Here is a 27,924-nt window from a genome sequence, read left to right as displayed (position 1 = left end):
CGGGTCAATACCGGACACATGGCAACCCTAGCTACGCTGCATATCATCTAGGTGATTGGAGAATAGATGCCCTTGATGGAAGATGTTATGGTGTTTGCTACTTCCCATCATCCTACCTTCCATCTCACCAGTTGTAGGCTTCAACTAACTCCTTTTTACTTGGCACTGGTGACGTCTGTGCACTTGCATACCTGGGAAAAGGAGCTGTCAGCATTAAATCTATGAAGGAAATGGCAGTAATCGGATGTTGCATAGAATCCTAGGACTGGAAGGGACCTCGAGAGGTCAAGTCCAGTCCCCTGCCCTCACGGCAGGACCCAGCACCGTCTAGAGACAATCCCTGATAGATGTCTGTCTAACTTGCTCTTAAATATCTTCAGTGAGGGAGATTCCACAACTGCCCTAGGCAATTTATTCCAGTGTTTAACTTCCCTGACAGTTAGTAACATCTCCTGTGTTCTCTTCATACATTAACACTTTCTCAAAAGAGAGCTAGGTATTCCAATTTTGGTCACTGGGATTTGGGGGCCTTTTAGGCTCCTTTGAAAACCCCAGTCTAGATGTTTACCATTTTCTTTACTTATTTTGTTCCATTTTCTTAGGGGTTGAATGTAGAGTTCCCTGTTGGTCATTTCTAGGATCACTTGTTTTTCCTTTTTTGATGATTGATACCGCCTTCTTCACCCTAACTGTCCTCTGGTAACTTCCCAATGCTCCAGGATGTAATGAATCAGTAAAGCTTACAAACATAAGATGCATGTCACCTGGAGAGTAGAGAAATGGATCTCACAGAAATTCTAAGTATTTTCTTGCCTGCTTTTTTATTAGTATTAAGTCTTCATTACTTCCTAGTTATCCAAACCGCTCCTTTATTTAAAAAAAAAAAATCAGTAAGCCATGTAAGAGCTGTTACTGCTTTTTCATCCTCCCAATTTATTAATGAGCTTACTTTCTGGCTGTTTATTTTTACCAGATTTTTTTTATAATAATCCTTCACCTATTGCTAGCCATCTTATCTTGCCCTATCGTGTATTCAGTCCTGGTTCTGTTTGCCCTTCACTGTGATGCTGGGATGCTTTTATTGAGTATGTGCGTGTTCCAATGAGCCCTGCTCTGTCCCTGCAGTCTGAGTTGGCCTTCACAAAGCCTGTTCTTTATCTTGCTTTAAGACAAATTGTCATCAGCACCTTCATTTTCATCTTAGGTTGCCCCATCCTCCTCCTACGCTTGTAGATTTTAGAACTTCCCACCAATGCACAATAATTTCTAGCTCTCTTAATTCCCCATATTTGCTTTCATGCAGTCTCATAGTCTCATCATTCCTGGGAGGACTCTGCACCCCTGTGGGGTACAAATTTTATGAGACCCACATTTTGCTATGGCCCCTGCGCAAAAAACTGCAAACAGTCTGCCAGTGGACACGCACCTCTTTCCCTCTGTCCCTTTTCTTGGGATTGCTGCTCCCTCGTGCGTTAAGGTAGGGCTTTTTATTATGCACAAGGCAGGCTAGAGGCACACATGAAGCAGCCTGTCAGTTAATTGATCTTTTTCTCTGAAGCAGAATGTAGTCACATGTCTGTTGTTAGCTGACTGTACCCAGGAACATAAAACTGGTGAAAGTTTTACTTACATTGCCAGAATGATGTAAAGGAGCCCTATTATAAATGACAGTAAGGCGGGGTGGGCAATAACTTTTGATGGAGGGAGGATCACTCCATGAATTTAAGTGATCGAGGGCTGTACTCTTCCATGATACAGGAGCTAGGATGGAAGTAGGGAGCATGGGGTGGGAAACTGGGGTGCAGTAGGGGTGCAGAGTGTTGGATTGTGACCTGGGGCAGGGGTACTGGAGGGGTGCAGAGGATTAGGGTGCAGGAAGGGAGCAGCGTGCCAGGGGCAGGCTCTTTCTGGGAGACACTTACCTTAGGCTGCTCCCGGCCAGCCCAATGGGACCCTCAGGCAGGCTTCCTGCCTGCTGTACCCCCACACGCCACTCAAAACGGCCAGCTGTGGAAGTCATGTGCTTTCTGTGTGCTGCATGCTTCTTGGGGGGAGGGCAGGTGGTTTCTGGCCAATGAGAGCTGTGAGATTATGCTGTGGGGTGGGAGCAGCATGCAGAGTCCCCCACGCCTGGTGTGCACGTTGAACAAAGAGCACATAACCCCTGCAGTTGGCCATTTTGAAGGCATGAGGGGGCACGGCAGGCAGGGACCAGCTTGAGGGTCCTGCTGTGCTGTGGGACAGTGACAGGATGGATCCAGCTGTTTGGTGGGTTGGAGCAGCCTAAGGGCTGTTTTTTGCCCACCCCTGCAATTAGGGAGTCCTCTGCTAGGAAGGTATGTGTGCTTTCTCACCTTGTTTTCCTTAGCCCAAGTGTTCCAGTGGGATTAGATTACAGCTCAGGATTTATTTTACTTGTCTGTTTTTTAAAAAAAGCCTTTGAGGGCAAATAAAACATTTACCAAGCAGTCAATAAAATGTGAGAACCAAGCAAAGTATCCAGCCAGGCCCAAGACCGGGATTAACAAAACAGAGCAATTTAAAATGACATTCTACTTTTTTTTCTGCTTGGTGGTGTATAATGCCATTGAAATGAAAATCCAGGATTAGAACTGCAGTGCAGGCTGCTAGTTACCAAGTGTTTGGAACTGAAATTTCGTGTGGTTAGACCATGGCTATTCAACATGTGGTCTGTGGACCCTGTTTGTTTGTGCCCCGTGGTGCAGTTTGGGTTTACACAGGGATCAACATGTGGCCCGTGGGTGGGAGCCAAACCAAAAAAGGAGTCAATAGGATGGCCTTCTGTTGATCTGGGTTTTAGTAGTTCAATTCCTGGACTGTCGTTGCTCATTAAACGTGCTGTTATATATGAGTGGAAATCGGGTAGATACTGCATTTTATTAATATCAGCAGAGCTGACTTAAATGGGGCCTGCATGTTGTGTAGTCTTGCCTTAATCTTTGTATTCATGCCCATCAGCGTGAAAGAAGCTATTTGCATATATTTTCGCATATATTTGCATGTATCTGCAACCACACTTAAGTTGCGGCCCTAGGCATGTGCTGTGAGGATCATTGAACAGCCCTGCGTTAGGCAACACTGAGTAGTTATTGTGGCTCTTTTTCCTGTATTGCAATTTGCAGGGCTTGCCAAGTGGCGGCGAGCCCTGCTCTCCAGCCGTGCGGTTCAGCACGCTGCGCATGCGCTTACTGCTCTGTGTGGCTGTGCCGGCTTGTAATCTACTTGCCACGGGCGAGTAGATTACACTAATTGTCGAGCCCTGGCAATTTAAATAAATTACCAAAACAATTGCAACTGTCATGATTATATTGCATTATATTGGGATGATATAGTTGGGGTTGGTCCTGCTTTGAGCTGGGGGTTGGACTCGATGACCTCCTGAGGTCTTTTCCAATCCTAGGATTATATGATTATTTTGACAAATATGCAGAATTTTGCAAAATTTTGAAATTTTTGGCACAGAATCCCCACAGGGGTCCCTCCTGCAGCAGGCATGTGTGTTAACATGGTAAAACACTTGCAAATGGTGGATTGGACAAGCTCTGAGGCATCAGTGTGTTGCCAGGCAGGTGGGATGTTCATCAGCTAAAACAGTCTTTATTCTTGTAGCCGTTATCTGTCCCTTTCAGGAATCGATGGGAATGCTGCTGGCTGGGGTTTCGAAGAGAACTGTGTGTCCAAATCCCACGCTTGCTACTAACTTGCTTGGACTCTTCTGAAAACACTCAAATGTGTGGGAGGGCATCCTGTGAGGGGTTGAGTACCCACAGTGCTGACACACTTCCTTTGGGGAGGTGGGGGCTTACCACACTAGAAAATCAGGCCCAGGAGCTCTGCCGGCTGCTCTATTATCCTCCCGAGTTCCTTACAAAGTACATGTCCTTGGGCTTATAATTCATGTATGTTTCTAAAGCTCCTTTTGGGATGTGCTTGTGCATGACGAGAGCTGCAGAATATGACTGTTTTTGTTCTTTTGCTAGGCCATATGCACATATCCTCTCTGTACCTGTCTCCGAAACGATGACCTCTTACTCAGGTCAGACTCAGTATCCAGCGCTACAGCAGACTCAGCCCTATGCCATCTACCCTCAGACAACCCAGACCTATGGACTACCTCCTTTCGGTAAGGGGTCAGCAAACATGCTGCGGGGTTTTGCATGGTCTGTTCTTCCTATACCCACTGTTCTTCCAGCGAAAGGCCCCAGCCCCAGCGTGGTGGGGGAAGAACCAACAGAAGAGCCCAAGCTTGGTTTTCAGTAATAGGACACTTTGGAAATCAGGGGCTAGTGTGATTAGTTGACAGCTGTTCATGTCTAAGGGGCATTGTCTCTGGGGTGGGGGTGTCATGTTAAATAGGTCTTGTAAAAATCTGTCGTACTTGCAGTTAATTTCGGTGACTGGCATGCTGACTGCAGGGACGCTTGATGTAGTTTTTTCAAGTGATTGCTTGACTGCTTCGGTGCTGATCATGCACCAGATAAAATGGGGTAAAGCACCTCTCCAGTGCTGTCCTGTCTAACATCTCTGCGCTAGGTAGCCCCCTCTTTCCTTTCTGCTGGGCCATTAGTACTGGCCTCTTGGCCACCATCTAAAGCCCTGTTGCCTCACCTCATGTTTCACTGCATGTAGATTGCCTGTTACACTGTCTCTGAGATTACTCAGCTAATAATAATATTTAGCTCTATAGCTCCTTGTATGTATTAAGCACAGTATGGTTACATTACAGTGACTTTTAATTTCAGCATTAGCCATTTCATCATGTCAGGAGTGATTGTACCACTGAACTTTCCTTCAAATTTTCTGATTTTCTAATATAAGGAATCACCTGAATTTAAAAAAATTAAGTCAGACCCTAAGAAATTGTGAGATTGCTGAAAAAGTAATGAGAGAAACAAAAATCAATCTTGTCTTTTGGACTGTGTTCCAATTTGTGGGCTCCCCTGCCCTCTCTCTAGTTTGTGGTGGTAGTTTTTAATTTGCTATGTTGCTTTACATGAGAACATAAGAATGGCCAAAGGTCCATCTAGCCCAGGGTCCTTTCTCCTGACAGATGCCCCAGAAGGAGGGAATAGAACAGGAAATCATCAAATGACCCCTCTTCTGTCATCCATTTCCAGCCTCTGACAAACAGAGGCTAGGGACACCATTCCTACCTATCCTGGCTATTATCTGTTGATGGACCTAAGCTCCATGAATTTATCTAGTTCCTTTTTGAGCCAGTAAAGTCCTGGTCTTCACAACATCCTCTGACAAAGAGTTCTACAGGTTGTGGGCTTTGTGAAGAAAAACTTTCTTTTCTTTGTTTTAAACTTGCTACCTATTAATTTCATTTGATACCCCCCTAGTTCTTATGTTATGGGAACAAGTAAATACATTTTCCTTATTCACTTTTCCAAACCTGCTGTGATTTTATAAACCTCTATCCTATGATATCAAACTCCCTCTTAGCCTCCTCTTTTCTAAGCTGAAAAGTTCCAGTCTTTTTCATCTTTGGAAGGTTTTGCAAAGTGGATGAGACTTGTCTCAGTTTTATTAGAGATCTGGGTTTCGTCCTCAGCTCTGTCCGGTGAGATGGTGTCAGCTCTGTTCTCTCATTTGGGAAATGGGAGAATGATGATGCTTCGTGGAGTCAAAACATGCAAGTAAAAACAAAAAGCTGATATTTGGGAATGTTTCCTCATCTATTCACTTCCATGTTGAGCAGGGGCAGGAGGTTTGTATAATTTTTGGTGGTGCCCAGAATGGGTCTAGTCCCCCTCTCCCCCACCCTGTAAGCCGATATATATTTTATTAAATAATGTAAAAATGCACTGGAAACCATAAGCGTTTAACAGTTTCCCTTTATTGCACAATATCACTATCATAAGAAAACATTATTTAACTGAGAATATCAACGTTATTAATACTCTTCTGAATATGGAAACAACTAAGCACTCTGATCAATAACCCTCTTCCTGTTTCCCCAGCCAGCTCCAAGCAGACACTGTCTCCAGCCCTGCCTCTGGCCTTTATCTCTTTTCTGGACAAGCTGGCCACCTGATCTCTTTGTTCTCCAATGCCTTCAGTTGGCACCTTGCAGGAGAGGGGCCCAGGCCATCAGTTGCCATTCTCTGTGCGCAGGGCGTCACACTGGCCCTCTAGGGCTCTACAACAATCACACACCCTTATCCCTCCACCTAGATACTTAAGAAATACATAGGGGAAACTGAGGCACCCACACGGTATTCAGAGAAAACATTGAGAACATTTCCACTTCCTAACACCTGTATATAACCAATTATATAATTTCAAGGGTGTGAAATGATCAAGTATCTTGCTAAACACGATCACACCCCAAACTGACTGCCAAATTTGAGTTGCATGTTTTTCCCCTCAGGTGAGGGAGGGGAGGTGCTGGGGCGCAGGCTCTGAGGTGTTGTGGGGCCTATGGTGGGTACGGGGTAGGGGCTGCCATCATGTGTGGCCTTCCCAGCTGCTGCCCCTCACCAAAAATTATACAAACCTGCCGCCCCTGCCAACCTGTGCAGCAGCCTAGCTGTATCTTCTGGCGAATAACAAGGCCACCTGCCTTTCCACTCCCTCACAAACTCCGTGTCACAGCCACCCCAGGGAGCAATTTTGTTTTCCAGAAAGGCACCATCAGAGGGACTAGCCCTTTCAGCTCCGTGTGCTAGGAGAGCTGAGAAGAAAGGACCATTCAAACCCTGCGGCTGCAGGGGGCTCAGAATTCCCCGGGCTGAGGGGAGGCAGAGCCGCTGCCACACAGCGAGTTCACATGCCTGACAGCCACGGAGGAGGCTTCGCTGAGTGCGCGGCAGCCACGACCCTGCCCCAGCCCCAGCCCCAGCCCCAGCCACTCGCTCTGACCAGCGGAAGCCCCAGGAAGCCTCTGGAAGCGGGAGGCATGGGGAGGACTCAGAGGGACTGTGACCCTGGGACTGTCGGCACCCCTGGGGAGTCACCAGTGCCCAGCCCAGCTCCAGGGGGCCGGGCTGGGGCGATCTCTCCTGGGGGAAGGCGCCAGGTGTGCTCCTGCGGATGGGGGAGCACTGGGGCCAGCTCCCTGGTAGGTTGGGGGACCTGGGGCAGGTGCCTTCAGTGCGGGCAAGCGGGGATGGTACCTGCAGGAGTCGCAGAGAATGTCCCAGGGCGGCAGCGGCTCAGCCCGGCGGTGGGGACCAGCCAGCCCCAGAGCAGCAGCGACAGGAAGCGCCCGCCCAGCACCAGCATGGCTAGCGGACAGTGGAGGCTATTGCGGGTGAGGCGGCAGAGGCGGGGGCCGGCAGCTCCCTGCTGCCCGCCTGGCTGCGGCGGCGGCTGCTGCTGGAGGAGAAGGGGAGGGAGCCCTGCTTGCCAGCCCTGTTAGCCCGCTCCCCCCAGAGGCAGGCAGGGGACGGGGAAGCCGGATGACATGCGGCTGGTCGTGCGGGAGGTTTGTACCAGTGACTGCTGGAACCACAGCAAGGCCCCGCTCCGGTACTGGTGCCCGTCGCAGCAAGCGGGGTTGGGGAGGGCAGGGGTGCTATTAGCTCCAGGCAGGGCCGGGGGAGAGACCCAGCTCCAAATATTGGTGGAGCAGGGCCCCTGGCTCTGATTATTCCTGGAGCATGGGCACCACGAGCCCATATAACTCGCCGCCCATGATGTTGAGGGTTTGAATTCTCCAGACCACATTCTTTTCTGCACCAGTATCCAGCAATTTGCCCTTTGACAGAATCATAAACTGTAGGACTGGAAGTGGCCATCTAGTCCAGTCCCCTGGACAAAGTATTATCTAGCTCATCCCTGACAAGCGTGTGTCTAACCTTCTCTTAAAAACCTTCAATGACAGAGATTTATGAAACTAGCTGGATGACAGGTAGAGAGCTAAGAAGTCTTTGGGGATGTGTGTGTTGGGGGGGTCTGTTAGACATTCTGGTTCTTTGGAGAATAGAGGGAATTGGATGACTTTCTGCTTCAGCACTTGCTGAAGTTTGTGGTGTTAGTGATGGAGATTCATTATCATTTTGGGGAAAGTGTCAGAGAGGTAGCTAGGTTAGTCTGTGTCTGCAAAAGCAATGAGGAGTCCTGTGGCACCTTACAAACTAGGAGATTTTTTTAGGGAATAGCTTTTGTGTGTGTGTGTGTGTGTGTGTGTGTGTGTGTGTGTACACACACAACAAAGAAAGAGGGTACTTGTGTAAATGAGGCTAATCAAGTCAGAGTGGAAGTGGTTCATTCCCAGCAGTTGATGTAGAAATGTGGATATGAAGAGAGGGAAATTGCCTTAATTTTGGGAACATTCATGAAAAGAGGCTGACTTGATTGGTGTGTACAGAGTCCAGGATGGATAAGAACCTATGATGCATTTGTTCTACTTGGTATCCATCTTGTTAGATGGTGGGATCTGTCTGGGTGATTTTGCTTCCATGACAAGGGGCTGGGGAGGTCAGCACAGAGAAACTTGTGGCATGGCTGCTCTCTTGACAGCTGTGTCTTCACTTGCGTGCTGTTGGTGAGGAATGTGCTGTGCAAAAGGAAATGAGAGTGTCAGTCTGTCCCTGCAGACTTCCCAGGCTGTAGTGGTGTGTCTGCCTCACTGTGTCTGGTCTGTGATTTCAGGGTGGCTTGAGAGTCTCGTACAGTTTTCTGTTAAGCTGAGCATTTCTTTAGAGGTTTATTCAGTTGCTACCACTGAATAGTTCCATGTACTGTACACAAGGAGAACATGCATTGCGCTGTGTGTTCTCTTATCTTCCACACACATGTAATTCGCGATCCTAATAGTGCGCGAGTTTGGTGGTGCTTGGGGTGTGTTTTTGTTACATTGTTTAGATCAGTGTTTCCCAATTTTATTTGGCCATGGAACCCTTTTAAACTTGAAAGAATTTTGCGGAACCCCTACTAACAGTCTTGTATATGGAGAAGGGTGCCGTCAGCAAGCTGGGAATGTGGGGTCTTGGCGGGGGGAAGAGAGTGAATGAGGGGGATTTGGGTGTGGGGTCTGGGCACCAGGGGGGACACTTACCTGGCTTGGCACCCTACTGCAGCAGGGAAAGCCTCCAAGCAGCATGCTGTCATTCCCTGAGCAGGGGGGCTGGAGAAGGAGCTCAGTCCTCCCCCCCGCCACCCATGCAGCAGGGATCTCAGCACAGCTGCAGCACCAGGTCAGGCTTCCTGCTGGCAGGGTGGGGAGGGAGGTAGAAACCCTGACCTTCCCTGCCAGACCAGACTCTGCCACTTCCCCAGCAAGGTGAGGAGGGCATGGGGAAGAGAGAGCAGCAGTGCATGGGGGGGCAGCGAGCCCCAGCGTGCCCCGAGGAGGGGGACAGAGCCCCAGACAAGTTTTGCGTGGCCCCTGCTGCGGTGCAGGTGGCAGTTTAAAAATGCCGAAGTCCGGGAGCGGGTACTCGGCGCCTCAGACCCCATCCCTATCAACCCCATCCCTCCTGGCAGCAGCGGCTGCTGTAACAAGCTGCCACCTGCACGTGAGGAGAAGGAGGCTGCGTGGCCCTGAAGGCCCTGTAGGACAGGGACAGTCCTGCGGGGTGAGGAGGGGCCACGCGGTGATGGGACAGCTGCATTGGATGTTGGAGTAGCCAGAGATTCATGCTGCCAGAAGCCCACCCCTGCCGGCACAGCTCCAGTGGGAGCTGCCTACAGGCTCTGCAGGGGATCGGGGAGTAGACTTTTCTCGCAGAACCCTTATTTTCACTTTGCGGAGCCCCAGGTTCTGCAGAACACCATTTGGGAAACACTGATTTAGATCAATATTTTAAATAATGGCACTTAGTTTTAGGCCACATCTGCACTTGCAGGAAGATCGATGCTCCAGAGGTCGAGCTTCCAGGTCTGGTAAAGACCTGCTAAATCAAATGCTGAGGGCACCCCATTGACCTAAGTCCATATTAAGGCACCCAAAGAAGTGGCCTGATTTCCCAAAACACTCAAGAGTCCTGCAGCTGCCATTGCCATTGATACTCCTGGAGGAATTCTGCACGGCTGCGCATGCAAAAGCTGCACAGGGCAAAAGCTGGAACTGCAGCACTTCTTGGGCAGAACTTCCCCAGGAGTAAAAGTTCATCACAGCGCGCGGCTCACTGAGCCCAGTTAGGAAAGACTGGGCTACCCAGGAGTTCAGAATGGCTAGTGAGGAGGATAGAGTGGGGGGCAGGCTCAGGAGCTAATGGGAGTGGTGGTGTAAGGCCACCTGAGGACGTGGGGAGGAGGCTGCCGGGCTACATGGGGCAGTGGGAACAGGGGCAGATGTGCCAGACTGAATAGGAGAAGCTTGGGGTCAGCTAGGATCTGTGTGAAGAAGGCCCCTCAACTCCATGCCAATCTCCTCCCCCGAAAAAAAACCTTTTTCATACTTCTCCCACCCCCACCCAACAATCCACCAGGTTCTCTCCAGGCTCCTTTCCTCTCCATCAGCTCCTCCATTATCCCTGATTCCCACAAGCCTTTGCAGTGCTTCTGAGGGGTGCAGGAAATACAGGTCTCTAGTCAGTGTAAACAAATCCTTCCAAGTTCTTATTAAAATGCCTAGTAAGGAATCAATCTGTCAAAAAGAAAAATTACCAGAATTTTTATTCTGTATTTTTACAGACAGGCTTGCTGACAGGTATTTTGAAATAAATGTCCAATGTAATTGAAACTGGTGTGACTATATTGTTGTTTTGACAAATAAAATATGTAGAATTTTCAAATATAGTGTACAGAATTTTTACTTTTTGGTGCAGAATTCTTCCAGGAATAGCCTTTAATAGGAGCTGTTGTATTCTCAGCACCTTTTACAACCAGACCAGGTATCCGAGTATGGATTTACCTTTTGCCCATAACCAAATGCAAGGTGGACATTGAAAGATGGGTTTGTATTCACATATTTTATCATGGCCCCAGAATGATGCATGTTCAATCACTCTGGGGGATTTCTCCTGCTGAGTCTGGTCAACAGGCCAGAGCACTAGAGACTGAGCTATGCAGTGTGGATCAATGGTGAGTAACCGCACCAGACTCTAACAAAACCTCTGCTGGCCGTGTGCAGCTCTGGCTGAATTGGAGCAGGGATGGGGGAAAGGCATTTCTGACCCCAAACACATGGTAGCACTAGAGCGTCTCAGTGCAGTGGTTATACCAATTTTTTAAGGACAGCAAAACAATGCATTGTCCCCCAAATGAATAGCTGAAGCACTTTGGCTGAAATGTTTATAGATAAATAAATTCCATCCCAGGTAGATGCCCAGCATGGAAAATTTCAGCCCGTGTTTTGTTTGTCATTATGTCTGCTATCTATAACAGTAATGTGAGTGGCTTTGTAAGATATTTTATCTCCTTAGGATATGTAGGTATTTTTACAGCAGTAGTGTTTAGCCATCTTTGAATTGTATCAAATTGAGAAAAATGCATTACTTCCAACTTTTATAATTTAATCTTTCACTGTGCTCACTCAAAACCACCTGAGGTGTGATGGTCCTGATATGGGCTTGTTATGAATGCCCACATCACTGTGCAATTTTCATCAACATTGCATAAATTCATCAAGGTCATATCTACAGATGTGAAGTACATAAGAAAGGCCGTACTGGGTCAGACCAATGGTCCATCCAGCCCAGTATCCTTTCAGCCGACAGTGGCCAATACTAGATGCCCCAAAGGGAGGGAACGTAACAGGTAATCCTCACATGATCCCTCCCCTGTCACCCACCTCCAGAGAAACAGAGGCTACGGACACCATTCCTACCCTTTCTAGCTAATAGCTATTGATGACCTAACTTCCATGAATCTATCTAGCTCTTTTTTGAACCCTGTTAAACTCCTAGTCTTCACCATGTCTTCTGGCAAGTAGTTCCACAGGTTAACTGTGCGCTGAGCGAAGAAAAACTTCCTTTTGTTTATTTTAAACCTGCTGCCTATTAATTTCATTTGGTGACCCCTAGTCCTTATATTGTGCGAACAAGTAAATAACTTTTCCTTATTCACTTTTTCCACACCAGTCATGGATTTTTAGACCTCTATCATATCCCTCCTTAGTCTCCTCTTTTCTAAGCTGAAAAGTCCAAGTCTTTTTAATCTCTCTTCCTCTGGGACCCATTCCAAACCCTTCATCATTTTTGTTGCCCTCATTTGAATCTTTTCCAATGCCAAAATAACTTTTTTGAGATGAGGTGACCACATCTGTACGCGGTATTCAAGATGTTAGCATAGCATGGTTTTATATAGCGGCATTAAGATATTTTGTCTCATTCTGTATTTTAAAAAATGATAGCTAACATTCTATTTGCTTTTTTGACTGCCGCTCCATACTGAGTGGATATTTGCAGAGAACTATCTACAATGACTCCAAGATCGCTCTTGAATACTTGTAGCTAAATTAGCCCCCATCATACTGTGTTTATAGTTGGGATTATTTTTTCCATTGTGCATAACTTTACATTTATCAACATTAAATTTCATTTGCCATTTTTTGTTGCCCAATCACTTATCATAGAATCATAGAGCTGGAAGAGACCTCAGAAGGTCATCAAGTCCAGCCCCCTGCTCTAGGTAGGACCAATCCCAACTAAATCAACCCGGCCAAGGCTTTGTCAAGCCGAGACTTAAACACCTCTAGGGATGGAGACTCCACTACTTCCCTAGGTAACCCATTCCAGTACTTCACCACCCTCCTAGTGAAATAGTTTTTCTAATACCCAACCTGGACCTCTCCCACCACAAATTGAGACTATTCCTCCTTGTTCTGCCATCTGTCACTACTGAGAACAGTCTCTCTCCATCCTCTTTGGAACCTCCCTTCAGGAAGTTGAAGGCTGCTATCAAATCCCCCCTTACTCTTCACTTCTGCAGACTAAACAGACCCAACTCCCTCAGCCTCTCCTCATAAGTCATATGCTCCAGCCCCCTAATCATTTTGATTGCCCTCCACTGGACCCTGTCCAATGTGTCCACATCCTTTTTGTAGTGGGGGGCCCAGAAAACTGTACACAATACTCCAGATGTGGCCTCACCAGAGCCGAATAAAAGGGGAATAATGACATCTCTGGATCTGCTGGCAATGCTCCTCTTAATGCAACCTAATATGCCGTTAACCTTCCTGGCTACAAGGGCACACTGTTGACTCATATCCTGCTTCTCATCCACTGTAACCCCCAGGTCCTTTTCTGCAGAACTGCTACTTAGCTGGTTGGTCCCCAGCTTGTAACTATGCTTGGGATTCTTCCATCCTAAGTGCAGGACTCTGCACTTGTCCTTGTTGAACCTCATGAGATTTCTTGTGGCCCAATCCTCCAATTTGTCTAAGTCACTCTGGACTCTATCTTTGCCCCAAGCGTATCTACCTCTCTCCCTAGCTTAGTGTCATCCGCAAACTTGCTGAGGGTGCAATCCAGCCCCTCATCCAGGTCATTAATAAAGATATTGAACAATGCCGAACCTTGGGGCACTCTGCTAGAAACTGACTGCCATCCTGATATTGAGCCGTTGATCACTACCCGCTGGGCCCGGCCTTCTAGCCAGCTTTCTATCCATCTTGCCGTCCATTTATCCAATCCTCATTTCCTTAACTTGCTGGCAAGAATATTGTGGGAGACTGTATCAAAAGCCTTGCTAAAGTCAGGGTATATCACATCCACTGACTTTCCCATGTTCACAGAGCCAGTTACCTCATCATAGAAGTTAATCAGATTGGTCAGGCACGACTTTCCCTTTGTGAATCCATGCTGACTATTCCTGATCACTTTCCTCTCATCCAAGTGCCTCAAAATGGATTCCTTAAGGATCCCTTCCATGATTTTTCCAGGAACCGAGGTAAGACTGACCGGCCTATAGTTCCCTGGATTGTCCCTTTTTCCCTTTTTTCAAGATGGGCACTACATTTGCCTTTTTCCAATCATCCGGGATGTCTCCCGATCTCCACAACTTTTCAAAGATAATAGCCAAGGGCTCCTCAATGACATTTGCCAACTCCCTCAGTACCCTCGGATGTATTAAGTCCGGACCCATGGATTTGTGTACGTTTAGCTTTTCTAAATAGTTCCTAACCTGTTCTTTACCCACCATGAGCTCTCCATCTTCATCCCATCTTGCGTCACTTAGCGCCCAAGTCCAGGAGCCAACCTTGTCCGTGAATACAGAGGCAAAGAAAGCATTGAGTACTTCAGCTTTCCCCACATCATCTGTCACTAGGTTACCTCCTTCATCCAGTAAGGGCCGCACACCTTCTCTGATCACCACCTTCTTGTTAACATGCCTGTAGAAACCTTTCTTGTTATCCTTCACATCCTTAGCCAGGCGCAATTCCATCTGTGCTTTCGCCTTCCTGATAACCCCCAGGCACTCTCGAGCTAGACCTTTAAACTCCTCCATGGTCATTTGTCCAAGTTTCCACTTTTTGTAAGCTTCCTTTTTGTGCTTAATTTCACCAAGGATCTCCCCTGTAAGCCAATCTGGTCTCCTACCTTGTTTGCCTCTCTTGCTACGCGTCGGGATGGTTACTTTCTGTGCCTTCAATAAGGCTTCTTTAAAATACTGCCAGCTGTCCTGGACTCCTTTCCCCTTCATGTTAACATCCCAGGGGATTCTGCCCATCAGATCTCTGAGGGAGTCAAAATCTGCTTTTTTGAAGTCCAAGGTGTGTATTTTACTACTCTCTTTCCTTCCTTTGGTCAGGATCCTGAAATCTACCATCTCATGATCACTGCTTCCCAGGTTGTCACCCACCTCCACTTCCCCTATTAGTTCCTCCCTGTTTGTGAGCAGAAGGTCAAGCTGTGCACGGCCCCTGGTCGGATCCTTCAGCACTTGTGTCAAGAAGTTATCCTCAACATTCTCCATAAACTTCCTGGATTGCCTGTGTACTGCTGTATTGGTTTCCCAACAGATGTCAGGGTGATTAAAGTCCCCCACGAGAACCAGGGCCTGCAATCTGGAAGCTTCGCTCAGTTGTCCGAAGGAAGCCTCATCCACCTGATTTGGTGGCCTGTAGCAGACACCAACCACAACATCACTGCTGTTGTTTGTGTCTTTAACCTTAACCCATAGACTCTCAACAGGTTTTTCTCCCTCTTCATGCTGGAGTTCAGAGCAATCGTAGTGCTCTCTTACATATAGTGCAACTCCTCCTCCTTTTCTCCCCTGCCTGTTCTTCCTGAACAGTCTATACCCTTCCATGACAGCGCTCCAGTCATGCGAGTCATCCCACCAAGTCTCTATTATCCCAATTAAATCATATTTCTTGGACTGGGCCAGGGCCTCCAGTTCTTCCTGTTTGTTGCTCAGGCTTCTCGCATTAGTAACCTCAGGTAACCAGTCGAGTGCCCTACCTTTTCCATTCGAAACAGGGGTCCTCCTTTCTTGCTCCTTCCGCTCTACATTTCTTCCCGGCATCCGACTTTCCCACTCCCCTCAGGGTTTTGGTCACCATCCCCCAACAAACCTAGTTTAAAGCCCTCCTCACTAGGTTTGCAAGCCTACCCGCGAAGATGCTCCTTCCTCTCTTCGTTAGGTGGATCCCTTCTCTTCCTAACAATCCTTGTGCCCGGAACAGAGTCCCGGGGTCGAAGAAACCAAAGCCCTCTCTGCGACACCACCTGCGCAACCACGCATTGACGTCCTCAATTCGACGATCTCTGCCCAGTCCTTTCCCTTCAACAGGGAGGATGGACGAGAACACCACTTCCGCTCCCAATTCTTGGACCTTTCGTCCCAGCGCTACATAATCCGCAGTAACCCGCTCAAGGCCATTCTTGGCCGTATCATTAGTTCCCACATGGAGAAGCAGGAAGGGGTAGCGATCCGAAGGTTTGATCAGTTTGGTAAGCCTCTCAGTCACATTGTGAATGCGAGCTCCCGGTAAGCAGCACACCTCTCACGATTCCAAGTCCAGATGGCAGAGGGATGGCTCGGTCCCTCTTAGGAGGGAGTCCCCGACCACCACCTCCCGTCGTTTTCTTTTGGGGGTGGTGGCCGTGGAACCCCCATCCCTAGGACTACGCATCCCATGCCTTCCAGTAGATGGTGTTCCCTTCCGGTTTCTTCCTTGTGAGGTCCCTTCCAAAGCTTTCAGCACTGCAGAGCCTGTGGAGAGAGCCTGAAAGTGATTACTTACCTCTATAGCATTGGGGGGTTCCCAGGCTGGCTTTTTTCCCCTTCTAGAAGTTACATGCTGCTAGTTCTCTTCTTGGTCATGTACTGCCCTCTCTGGCTCCTCCGCCTGCCGTGCTTGAAGGATTAAACGCTGCCTTCTATCGAGGAGTCTTCATCCTCTCTGATCGAGCGTAGGGTCGACACTTGGGCCTCCAGCCCTGTAATTTTCTCTTCCAAAGTGTCGACCAGCTTGTACTTCGTGCAGATGAAATCCGTTCTTTCTTCCGGGAGGAAGACAAACATGGCACATGCTGTGCAGGTAATAGCAGCAGACTGATCACCATCCATCGCTGCTGTCCTGGAGAAGGGATTTAAAGAGAAAGGCAAGAGAACCTCCCGCCCTTCCCTCTCCCAACTCCCTCTCTTAACTCCCTGTTAGCATTCACCTGTTCACAAGCTCTTTGGTTGCTTGCCCACTGCCTTTTAAAGCCCTGGAGTGCCTGAAAGTCCCTCCCCCTACCCATGCTCAGCCAATCAGCAGAGGCTTCTAGAATTCAAACTTTAATTAGAAGCCAGCAGTTTCCTCCTGCCAATCACAGCACCTACCAAACATAGTGAATCACAGCACACATTGCATCGGGGGAGGGGGGAAAAGCCTCACTCTCAAACACAGGGGAAAAAACAAACAAACAACAAAAAGCACACACCTACCCTCACTCACAAACACAAGCTCAGCACACAGCAAGAAAGCCCCAAACACAACACACACTTCCCTCAAGAGTCCTGTATCTGCTTCTCCTCTACCTGGCGAACTCCCTCTCTAAATCCTCACTCAAAAACACAGAGAAGGGGGGGAAAAAAACCCACCACGCACTAACCCTCACTCACAAACACAAGCTCGGCACACAGTAAGAAAGCCCCAATAACAATAACTTAGTTTGGTGAGATCTTTTTGAAGCTCTTCACAGTCTGCTTTGGGCTTAACTATCTTGAGCAGTTTGGTATCTTCTGCAGATTTTGTCACATCACTGATTGCCCCTTTCTCCAGATCATTTATAAATAAGTTGAATAGGATTGGTCCCAGTATGGACCCTTGGGGAACACCACTAGTTACTTCTCTCTACTCTGAAAACTGACCATTTATTCCTACCCTTTGTTTCCTGACTTTTAACAAGTTATAAATCCATGAAAGGACCTTCCCTCTTATCCCATGACAACTTACTTTACTTAAGAGCCTTTGGTGAGGGCCCTTGTCAAAGGCTTTCTGGAAATCTGAGTAGACTACATCCACTGGATCCCCCTTGTCCACATGTTAGTTGACCCCCACAAGGAACACTAGTAGATTTAGTATGGCATGATTTCCCTTTACAGAAACCATGTTGACTTTCCCTCAACAAATTATGTTTATCCATGTATTTGACAATTTTATCCTTTATTATAGTTTCAACTAATTTGTCCAGTACGAGCATTATACTTACTGGTCTGTAATTCCCAGGATCACCTCTAGAGTCCTTTTTAAATATTGGCGTCATGTTACCTATCTTCCAGTCATTAGATACAGAAGCTGATTTAAAGGACAGGTAACAAACCTCAGTTAATAGTGTTGTAATTTCACATTTGAGTTCACTGTTGTGAAACAGGGCTGCGTTCTTTCGCCACTCTTGTTCAGCATCGTCATATACTGGATAACGAAGAAGCGTATTAGCAACATCATTACTGGCATAGCATGGGTAGATGACAGAGGCCTAGGAGAGCTAGACTTTTATGATATTGTGCTACTGAACAACATTCCTGAAAAGTTACAAAGACAGACATCTTGGCAAAAATATCAGACCAAGTGGAGCTCCAAATTAGTTATGCTAAAGCAAATATCTTTGAAGGCCAAACATCAGTCCTTAAGATCACATTAGTAGGCAGTTATATCAAAAAGGTAGAATGGTTCATCTACCTGGGCAGTGCCATGTTAACCAGTGCTTTTTTTGTTTAAAAAATAAAAAAAAAAAAAAAGGTGCCAGTACTCCAGGGGAAAAGTTGTTGAGCTCTGACTGGAGGTGCTGGTGCTGCGTCTGGAGGTGCCAGTACTGTGTACCAGGCAGTACCATCACAGAAAAAGCACTGATGTTAACCAATGGACCTCAAGAAGGAAATTACATCAAGGGTAGGAAAGGCTTCCACAACATTTACTAAACTCAGCAATGTCTGAAAATTGAATATATATGTCATCAGAACAAAAGAGAAAATTTTCAGTTCAAGCATAACTTTGATGTGAATGAAGCATCGGGGGTAGTCGAGTTAGTCTGCACAGGGTAAACTTTAAAAACAACAAATAGTCTGGTAGCACTTTAAAGACTAACAAAACATCTATATGTTTTGTTAGTCTTTAAAGTGCTACCAGGCTGTTGTTGTTTTAAGTTTTTTACGTGACTATATGGCTGCAAGAGCTGGGGGGTCTACTAACACGTTACACAGAAAATCTGACGCCTTCAAAAGATTCTGATAGTTGGTTGGAAAGACTTCATCAATTAGAATATCCAAGAATCACCAACCAACAGCTTGTTTCTACCAGAATCAGAAGGAAGTGCTGGATCTATTTGGGGCATGTAGTGTCATAGAATCGTAGGCAGGTCCTTGTCTAACTTGCTTTTAAAAATCTCTAGTAATGGAGATTCCATGACCTCCCTAGGTAAATTATCCCAGTGCTCAACCGCCCTAATGTCCAAACTAAAACCTCCCTTGCTGCAATTTAAGCCCATTGCTTCTTGTCCTGTCCCCAGAGGTTAAGGGGAACAATTCTTCTCCCTCATATTTGTAACAACCTTGAAGGGTTGAAGAATACTTGAAGGGTTACCATATTTGAACTTTCAAAAAATCTGTGTCAGTATCAACCAACTCACATTGTATGAATGTGGTATATAATTATATAACACATTAATACATGATACAATATATATTATATACCACATTCATACAACGTGAGTTGGTAGATACTGGTACAGATACACTCCCTCTCAGGAGTGTCCTCTTTTTTGAAAGTTCAAATATGGTAACCCTAGACTGAAAACTCTGTTTTCTCTTTTCCAGAATAAACACGCTGACTGTGTCTACACTGGGCCTCTTATTCCGGAAAATCAGCCGCTTTTCCAGAATAAGCTGCAAGCTGTCTACACTGGCCCTTGAATTTCTGGAAAAGCAACGACGCTCTACTGTAAAAAATCAGCCGCTATTCCGGAAAAACTATTCTGCTCCCGCTCGGGCATAAGTCCTTATTCCGGAACACTGTTCCGGAAAAGGGCCAGTGTAGACAGCCCAGTAGTTTTTTCCGGAAAAAAGCCCCGATCTCGAAAATGGAGATCGGGGCTCTTTTCCGGAAAAGCACGTCTACATTGGCCACAGACGCTTTTCCAGAAAAAGGGCTTTTCTAGAAAAGCAGCCTGCCAATGTAGACGCTCCTTTTCCGGAAAAACTGAAAACGGAATAGTATTCCGTTTTAAGCAGTTCCGGAAATTCATGCCAGTGTAGACACAGCCACTAAGTTCTTTCATTCTCGCCTAATAAGTCTTGTTTTCTAGACCTTTAAGCATTTTTGTTGCTCTTCTTTTGTTCTTCTTTGTTACTCCTCCAATTTGTCTTCATTTTTCCTAAAACGTGGCTCCTAGAACTGAACACAACATTCCCCCTGAATCAGCATGAAGTAGAGTACAAGAATTATTTCTAGTGTCTTGGTTACAACATACATCTCAGAATGCTGTTTCCTTTTTTTGCAATGGTGTTACACTGTTGACTCCTATTTTACCTTGTAATGCTCTGTGACCTCCAGAACCCTTTCTGCAGTACTCCCAACACACAGCCTGACACATAAAAGCTGTCAAGTGGAAACCAACTACTATGATGAAAGGAGGGAAAGAAACCTTAAGAGGAACCTTTAGCAGGGAGGGCCAGAGAGCTGATCAGAACACCATAGAAGAAATGGAAGCCGCAGCAAATGTCAGAGGAATGGAAGAATCTGGCTTCTGCCCTATGCACTAACATTGCACAGGAAGGACGTGATGTTTTTTTAAAGGAAATGTTCAGAAGCTAGCCACTGCTGTTGAGCCACCTAAAAGAGGCAATTTTGCTGTTCTCTCTACTATTCCTACTTTGCTTTTAAAGGGAACTTGGAAATTAGATGCAAACAAAATAACAAAATCTCATCTTGCTTGTAAGATTTTGCAGTTAAAATGGAGTAGAGGCTGTCAGAAAATGACGACTCTTTAGCAGTTCTGTCTCCATCACTTGGCCCTTAAGCAAATCTATGCTGTTACTTATCACCTTATTACTTTCTAGGTGTTTGCACAGGATCGCTTTCTGGGTACTGCAGTAAAGTTGACTGGTCTGTAATTCCCTGTGTTGTCCGTATTCCAGTTTACAGATGGGCACGTTATGTGCCCTTTTCTAGTTTTCTTCTGTGGCTTTTCAAAGATGCTTGCTAATGGCTCAGATGTCTCCTCAGGCAGCTCCTTGAGTATTCTGGGAGGCATTTCATCAGGCCCTGGTGGCTTGCAGGCATTTAACTTGTCTACATAATTTTTAACTTGTTCTTTCTTTATTTTGATTTCTGATCCTGCCTCATTTTCACTGGCGTTCATTGTGTTCAATGTCCAGTCGCTACTAACCTTTTTGGTATAAACTGAAACAAAAAAGTCATTTATCACTTCTGCCATTCCCACACTTGTTGTTGTGGTGACATAGTGCAGCAAGCATCTGTACTGCGGGGGGGAGAAAGGGAGGGATGTCTGCAGAAAGCTTCCCCAGACTAAGCTGCCTTGCTGAGCTGCTATTCTTGCTGATTCAGTTCCAGTCTGAATGCAGTGGAAGAGCCTTAAAGGGACATGTGGACAGAGGAGTCGCACTGCTGTATGTGTGCCACTCTTGGTTCAGGTATTGCTTACGGTCGCTGGCATTCTAAGAGATTTGGGTAGAAGCTTATTCTCCACTCTCTGCTGTTTGTTTACTTAATGCATTTGTGAGCCCTGCCTCTACAGTCAATTTCAGTGTTTTTTCTTGAAGGCTTATTTTCCCATTTGTGTTCATTTTTGCACAGAAATGGGGGGAAATGGTTTTAAACAAATAGTCAATGGTAACGGTACAATCACAGGAATCAGCAGGAAATTCAGGGGCAGCTGTAGGATCTGACACGACTTTTAATTTTTGTGAGTACTAGCGAGGAAACTGAATGCCACTGTAATGCCATGTCCGCTGAAGCCGAAGGAAGGAGTGCCACTGACTGAATGGTCTCAGAGGGGTAGCTGCACATGGACGCTGGCGCATTATCTCGCTAATAGCTGTCTGGGCTACGAGAACGCCGTGTAGCAGCCCAAGTCCCAGAGGGCTGAGCGCCAGCACTGCAATAGCTCCTGTTCTTGGGTTAGAGAATTTTCCATTGAAAGGTTTAGACCTTGCCGGTCTCTGGGCTTTTCTTTTCCAGCTGCTCAAATCCAGCCCAAGAGTCAGGAATTTGTGATTGCAAAATAAAAGCAATATTGTTTTGTGTATGTGACTTTCAGTCATTTACTTTTGTAACAAGCAGACAAACTGCTCTCTGGTAGCAAGCATGCTGTTTGGTCCCAGCGTATCTGTTTGTAATTGGTCCAATTTATCTGATTCAGGTGCACTGTGGCCAGGTATGAAACCTGAAAGTGGTTTAATTCAGACTCCATCTCCAAGTCAGCACAATGTTCTTACCTGCACTACAGGGTTAACCACAAGCCAGCCCTGCCCAGCACATTATTCTTACCCTATTCAAGGTAACTTGGCATGGTTTTTATCTACATCTTTCTCCACTAATCAGATCCAGAGACCACAAACAATGAGGTCAGCATGTTTGTTCTTGGTTTGTGCATGCTTCTCTCTGCCTTGCAAGCCACAGTGTCCTCCTCTTGTGTGCTCCAGACTCTGTGTTGTGTGTGTGTGTGTGGTTTGGTGTCTGTATAGCGCTCTGCTTACATCCAGCCGGTTTATGCCCTGCTGATGAATGCTAGCAGGACAGAGCAGAGGTGGGTGGGAAAGAGGGGACTGAACGTTGATCACTTGCATGCTGCTCCTCTGAAAGCTCATCAAGCTGTTGCTTAGCAGCCATGGGTGTGAGTTGCACTAAGTTTCATGTGTTGCTTCTTGAGGCAAAGGGTGGCAGCGATGGTCTGCAGTTGCCCGCACATGGGTTTGCTTCATGGCAGCAGGCTGTGTGGGGCAGCTAGGAGATGAAGTACAGAGACGAGCTGGATACAAATCTGCTCCCTGCTAGGGACTCCCATAAAACTCTGCATTTCATCCTGAATTTGTCACTGCATTGAGTCCTGCAGAAGGCCACCTGCTGAGGCCAGAGAAGTGCTGCTTCATCTAACAAATAATGGATGGCCGCTTGCAGCAAACATGTACCGAGTTACTTATTTCCAGCTGGATTCGTGAATATGTGTTTTCTGGTGAAAATGCATCTTCTGACAAGTGTTCAGATTTTTGAGAACCTCAGAGAAATGCCTTTTAAAAAAAGGAATGTCAAGAAATGCTAGTTTTTCTCTTTCTCTCCTGTGGGCTGTAACAAGACTTAATTTGTACTGCTAATGAAGTGCCTCGTTAAGGCTGATGCTTTTCCAGCTCACTGGAAGGGCCCACAAGGGGCAGTGAGTGTAATCCCCAGCCAGGATGCAGAGTTTGTTGTGTGTTAAAATTGGAAAAGTGACTTGCTGCCGAGAAAAGGCATCTTTCAGCGAAGCAGCTCCATCTGTGCCTTTACTGACAAAAATCAGTCTTCTCTGCTTTGGAAATCGCCACCGAGAGTGGTGGTCCTAGCTTGTACCGTGTAGGAGGAGTTCTAGAACAGACAGACTGTGACGGGGTGAGGCCCACCTACTCCCTTGAAACAGGCCCACCCCGCACTGATCCCGCGATCGCGCTGTCCTTGGTGGGGAGGGCCAGACAGACGCGAACGGTATGCGAGCAGTGTAGCGCCGTCCTCTACACACCGGCCCGCGCGAAAGCAAGTGTTGCTAGGCAACGCGTCTCTCCGGCAACGCACAACATGGCGGCCGGAAATGACGGAGGGCGTCAAGGAGGGAGGGTGACGTCAGACGCCCAGGAAAGGTGTAGGGGGAGGTATAAAGTTCCCCCAGAAAGGTATGGGAGGGGGAGAGCGAGAGAGTTAGGGAGGGGAGTAAGGAAGGCATCGTAAGTAGGGTGGAAGGAGCCCAGGGCAGGGCACGGAGCCGGCGCACCGGTGGTTAAGGGGACGACCCCTCCGGTGGGACAGGTCTGTGAGACTCTGTCCTTAGGGCCCTGGGCTGGGGTCTGGGAGTGAGGGTGGGCCCAGACCCCCCACCCTGCAAACCCGAAGCGCAGCAAATCTGCAATTGGGAGAAAGCAGGGAGCACGCCACTAGGGAGGACCGCGACAAACAAAGGGGAGGGGGGCAGGGGTACCCCCACACGGACAGATGGACAGACATGCTCGCTCACAGACAAACTGTCCCAAATACTTAGTAGATAAATATTCTTTAAAGCAAACCCTAAAAACCTGTCTGAATTCCCCAAGGACTATGTTCTGTGTGGTTTGGCTTTCAGACTCCTGCCTCGGTAACCCCGTGGCTCAGAACTCTGATGAATGCCCTGGTGTACTTCCTGCCTTTGCAGACTTGAGCCATGTACTCAGATGAAGATGAAAGCTCCCCAATCATTTGGCTCTAAGCTGGGACCCCGCAGCCCTCACCCTGGAGGCAAGACAGGGCACGAACCACTGTGGTCAGCTGTGGAAGGAACCTCTGCTCCTTGCTTCTCCCCCCCCCCTTCCACTCCATGTAGGAGCAAAGCAGCCAAGTCAAACTTTCAAAATTTGTCACTTCTACCTCTCTGCTCCCTGCTGCAAGCATGTGACTCAGAGCAGTCTGGGATGAAAGGGGGATGGTGAGGAAGCAGGGTTTGAAGAACCAATCTGGAAACTAGAGGGAAAAATAAAGAAAACTGGGGACAGAGGTTAAAAAAAAGGAAAAGAAACTCCCATGCGCTACTCCATTGAAACCAGGGCCCTGGGGATAGTTCCTGTGGCATATCAGCATGGCAGAGCAATGTTGATGTTTTTGTGGCACTCACGCACAGGACAGTCCTTGTTGACCCTCAAGGTGCCTGTGTTAGGCAGTTGCTGATGCAGTTGAGTATAATACTGGTATGTTACACCATGTGAACAGGCAGGCCAGGACAAGACAATATCCTCAGGGTGTTGGGGAACAAGAGAAAGCCAGAAGGGGCGATTGGAGGACTCTGTGTTGCCACCAGCATCCCAATATGTTTTTTTTTCCTTTCTTTGGTTTCTTTGATCCATTTTAATGGTGCCAGCAGCCTTTGATCCCAAAGGACCAGTCCTGGGACTTGAGACAGAGATGGAACATTCTGATATCTCTGAGTGATACAAAACCATGCTATGCTGTTCATCAAGATGATTTACCATGGGCCACCCTGGGTACCAAGGACTCCACCTCCCCTTGGTCTTAGTCACTCCCGCAGCCTTACAGAGCTCTTAAGCTCTGGAGTTTCCTCAGAGGACCCTACATGTGTCCTGGTTGCCTGGCTTCTTAACCAGCTTCCCCAAACATCTGCCCCCACTCTTCAGGCTCTCATGCTTCCCCAAGTTCCATACTGAGAGCAGGAATCAGACTTTCTGATAGTCTTCATGGATTCTGCATTGGGCCAGTGGCTCTGCTAGTGTGGGTGGAGTAAAAGCAGAGCATGGGGTTTACTAGCACTAATACAAAAGGCATTTCTGCCATACCAGGAAACCTGGACTGCCAACATTGTCCTCCGCCACTGCGAGATTTGACCTGAGTGGGGCTCACCACAGATAGTTGGTTCTTTTTCTCCAAGAACATGTTACCTTATGCAATTGCTCCCCATCTTCTCCTTTCCTCGCTAAGGCTTCTGTCTGGGCACAGGAATTCTATTAAGGTGACAAAATGTCTCTGAGGCTTCCAGAGAATCCATTGCAGAGTTCTGCTTCTGGGTTGGTGAGGCGTGTTTCCCCACAGAGGCACTGTGTGCAGTGTTCTGGGAGAGGACATCTTTTAAATGTGCTGAATGCCTTTTCCCTTGGGCCTTCCTCTTCAGGGTGGCTTTCCTGCATCAGTGGTGTCTTTTCTTTTACCTCACCGTCATTCTGCATTTCTTGAGATGCCCTATTGCAGGATTCTTTCGGAGGTATCTTTTTCTCGCACTGGATCAGATTTCTCATCTTGGATCAGTTTTTCTTGCCTGCTTAGTTGAAGGAACTGACTGGATTCTTCAAAGGGCAGCATCTAGAGTCACCAAGGGGCAGCATGCTAAGACCAGGAAGACTGCTGTGAGCTTTTCCCTGCCACTGACTCCCCCAAGGTTGGGAAAACACCAAACTGCTGAAGAGCTTGGGTTGTTTTTCAGTGTTGTGCTGAGGTGCCTCCACAGGGGGAATCAGTAGAAAATGCTGGTGTTAAGATGGGTGATAATGTGCAATTTGCCCAAAGAGCTCTCTGCAGTCTGTGCTACAGCAAAATGCAGGACAATGTAGCACTTTAAAGACTAACAAGATGGTTTATTAGATGATGAGCTTTCGTGGGCCAGACCCACTTCCTCAGATCAAATAGTGGAAGAAAGTAGTCACAACCATATATACCAAGGGATACAATTAAAAAAATGAACAAATATGAAAAGGACAAATCACATTTCAGAACAGGAGGGGGATGCGGGGGGGGGGGGGAAGGAAGGAAGGTAAGTGTCTGTGAATTGATGATATTAGAGGTAGGGAGAGTGGGATGTTTGTGAGTTAATGGTATTAGAGGTGATAATTGGGGAAACTATCTTGGTAATGGGTGAGATAGTTCAAGTGTTTGTTGAGTCCTTTTTGGAAAGTGTCGAATTTTAACATGAATGACAGTTCAGAGGATTCCCTTTCAAGTGCAGATGTAAAAGGTCTTTGTAGCAGAATGCAGGTGGTTAAGTCATTGAGAGAGTGTCCTTTCTGGTTAAAATGGCAAGAAACTGTTTTTTCTTTGTGATCTTGTCTGATATCTGTTTTGTGGGCATTAATCCTTTGGCGAAGTGTCTGAGATGTTTGTCCAATGTACATAGCAGACGGACACTTTCGGCACATGATAGCATAGATTATATTTCTGGATGCGCAGGAATATGTATTCTTGATCTTATAACTCACTTGGTTAGGTCCAATAATGGTATCAGCAGAATGAATATGTGGACAAAGCTGGCAACGGGGTTTGTTGCAAGGGAAGGTACCAGGGTTGGTATTAGTGTGGTATGTCCTGTGGTGGTTGGTAAGAATCATCTTGAGGTTAGGTGGTTGTCTATAGGAGACTATGGGTCTGTCTCCCAGAGCCTCTTTGAGTATGGTATCCTGTTCCAGTATAAGCTGTAGTTTATTGATAATGTGTTGGACAGGTTTAAGTCGGGGGTTGTAGGTGATGACAAGTGGTGTTCTATTGTTGGTTTTCTTGGGTCTGTCTTGAAGTAGATGGTTTCTAGGTATTCGTCTGGCTCTTTCAATTTGCTTTTTTATTTCTCTGGGTGGGTAGTTGAGATTTATAAATGCTTGGTAGAGATCCTGAAGCTTCTGGTCTCTGTCAGTGGGATTAGAGCAGATGCGGTTGTATTGAAGGGCTTGGCTATAGACGATGGATCGTGTGGTGTGTTCTGGATGGGAGCTGGATGCATGTAGGTAACTGTATGAGTCGGTGGGTTTTCTGTAGAGAGTGGTGTCTAATTTTCCAGTGTTGATTTGTACTGTGGTGTCCAGGAATACCTTGACGAATACCTAGAAACCATCTACTTCAAGACAGACCCAAGAAAACCAACAATAGAACACCACTTGTCATCACCTACAACCCCCAACTTAAACCTGTCCAACACATTATCAATAAACTACAGGGTATAAACTGCTCAGGAAGGCCAGGTTGGAGGGCGGGGGGGGGAGGAGTTGCAGTGTGTCAGAGATCAGTGGGGTTGCTAAGAGCTCCAGTATGAAACCGGAGAAAAGAAAACTCTCTGAGCGTTTGTGGGTTAAGATTAGAGGCCAGAACGGGGGTGATTTTGTGGTCGGTGTCTGCTATAGACCACCAGAGGAGGAGGGTGAGGCAGATGAGACTTTCTTCACACAGCCAACAGATGTTTCCAGATCACAGACCTGACATCTGTTGGGAGACTAATACAGCAGCCCAGAGATAATCCAGGGAGTTTTTGGAGAGTGTTGGTGACAACTTTTCGGTGCAAGTGCTGGAGGAACCAAAGAGGGTTGTGCTCCTCTTGACCTGCTGCTCACAAACAGGGAGGAATCGGTAGTGGAAGCAGATGTGTGTGGCAACTTGAGCAGCAGTGACCATAGAATCATAGGACTGGAAGGGACCTCGAGAGGTCATCGAGTCCAGCCCCCCGCCCTCAAGGCAGGACCAAGCTCCGTCTACACCATCCCTGACAGATGTCTATCTAACCTGTTCTTAAATATCTCCAGAGAGGGAGATTCCACCACCTCCCTTGGCAATTTATTCCAATATTTGACCACCCTGAGAGTTAGGAATTTTTTCCTAATGTCCAATCTAAACCTCCCTTGCTGCACTTTAAGCCCATTACTCCTTGTCCTGTCCTCAGAAACCAAGAGAAACAAATTTTCTCCTTCCTCCTTGTGACACTCTTTTAGATATTTGAAAACCGCTATCATGTCCCCCCTTAATCTTCTTTTTTCCAAACTAAACAAGCCCAGTTCATGAAGCCTGGCTTCATAGGTCATGTTCTCTAGACCTTTAATCATTCTTGTCACTCTTCTCTGTACCCTTTCCAATTT

General features: G+C 47.0%; 1 protein-coding gene across 7 annotated transcripts in view; it reads left to right on the top strand.

Moving 5' to 3' along the window:
• Positions 1-27,924, top strand: part of EYA3 (EYA transcriptional coactivator and phosphatase 3) — a 157,485-nt gene that overhangs the window by 73,183 nt on the left and 56,378 nt on the right. For 6 of the 7 annotated variants that reach the window (XM_075908770.2, XM_075908766.2, XM_075908771.2 and 3 more), the window contains 2 exons: positions 4,002-4,144; positions 21,729-21,866. In XM_075908770.2, coding sequence (XP_075764885.2) covers positions 4,002-4,144; positions 21,729-21,866 — 281 coding nt within the window. The remainder of the gene's footprint in view (positions 1-4,001; positions 4,145-21,728; positions 21,867-27,924) is intronic. The other variant, XM_075908768.2, reaches the window with a different exon arrangement.

This window comes from Pelodiscus sinensis, chromosome 26 (assembly GCF_052426305.1).
Source record: "Pelodiscus sinensis isolate ZL-2025 chromosome 26, ASM5242630v1, whole genome shotgun sequence".
NCBI classification, from domain to species: Eukaryota; Metazoa; Chordata; order Testudines; family Trionychidae; genus Pelodiscus; species Pelodiscus sinensis.
This window is presented reverse-complemented; position numbering and strand designations above follow the sequence as displayed.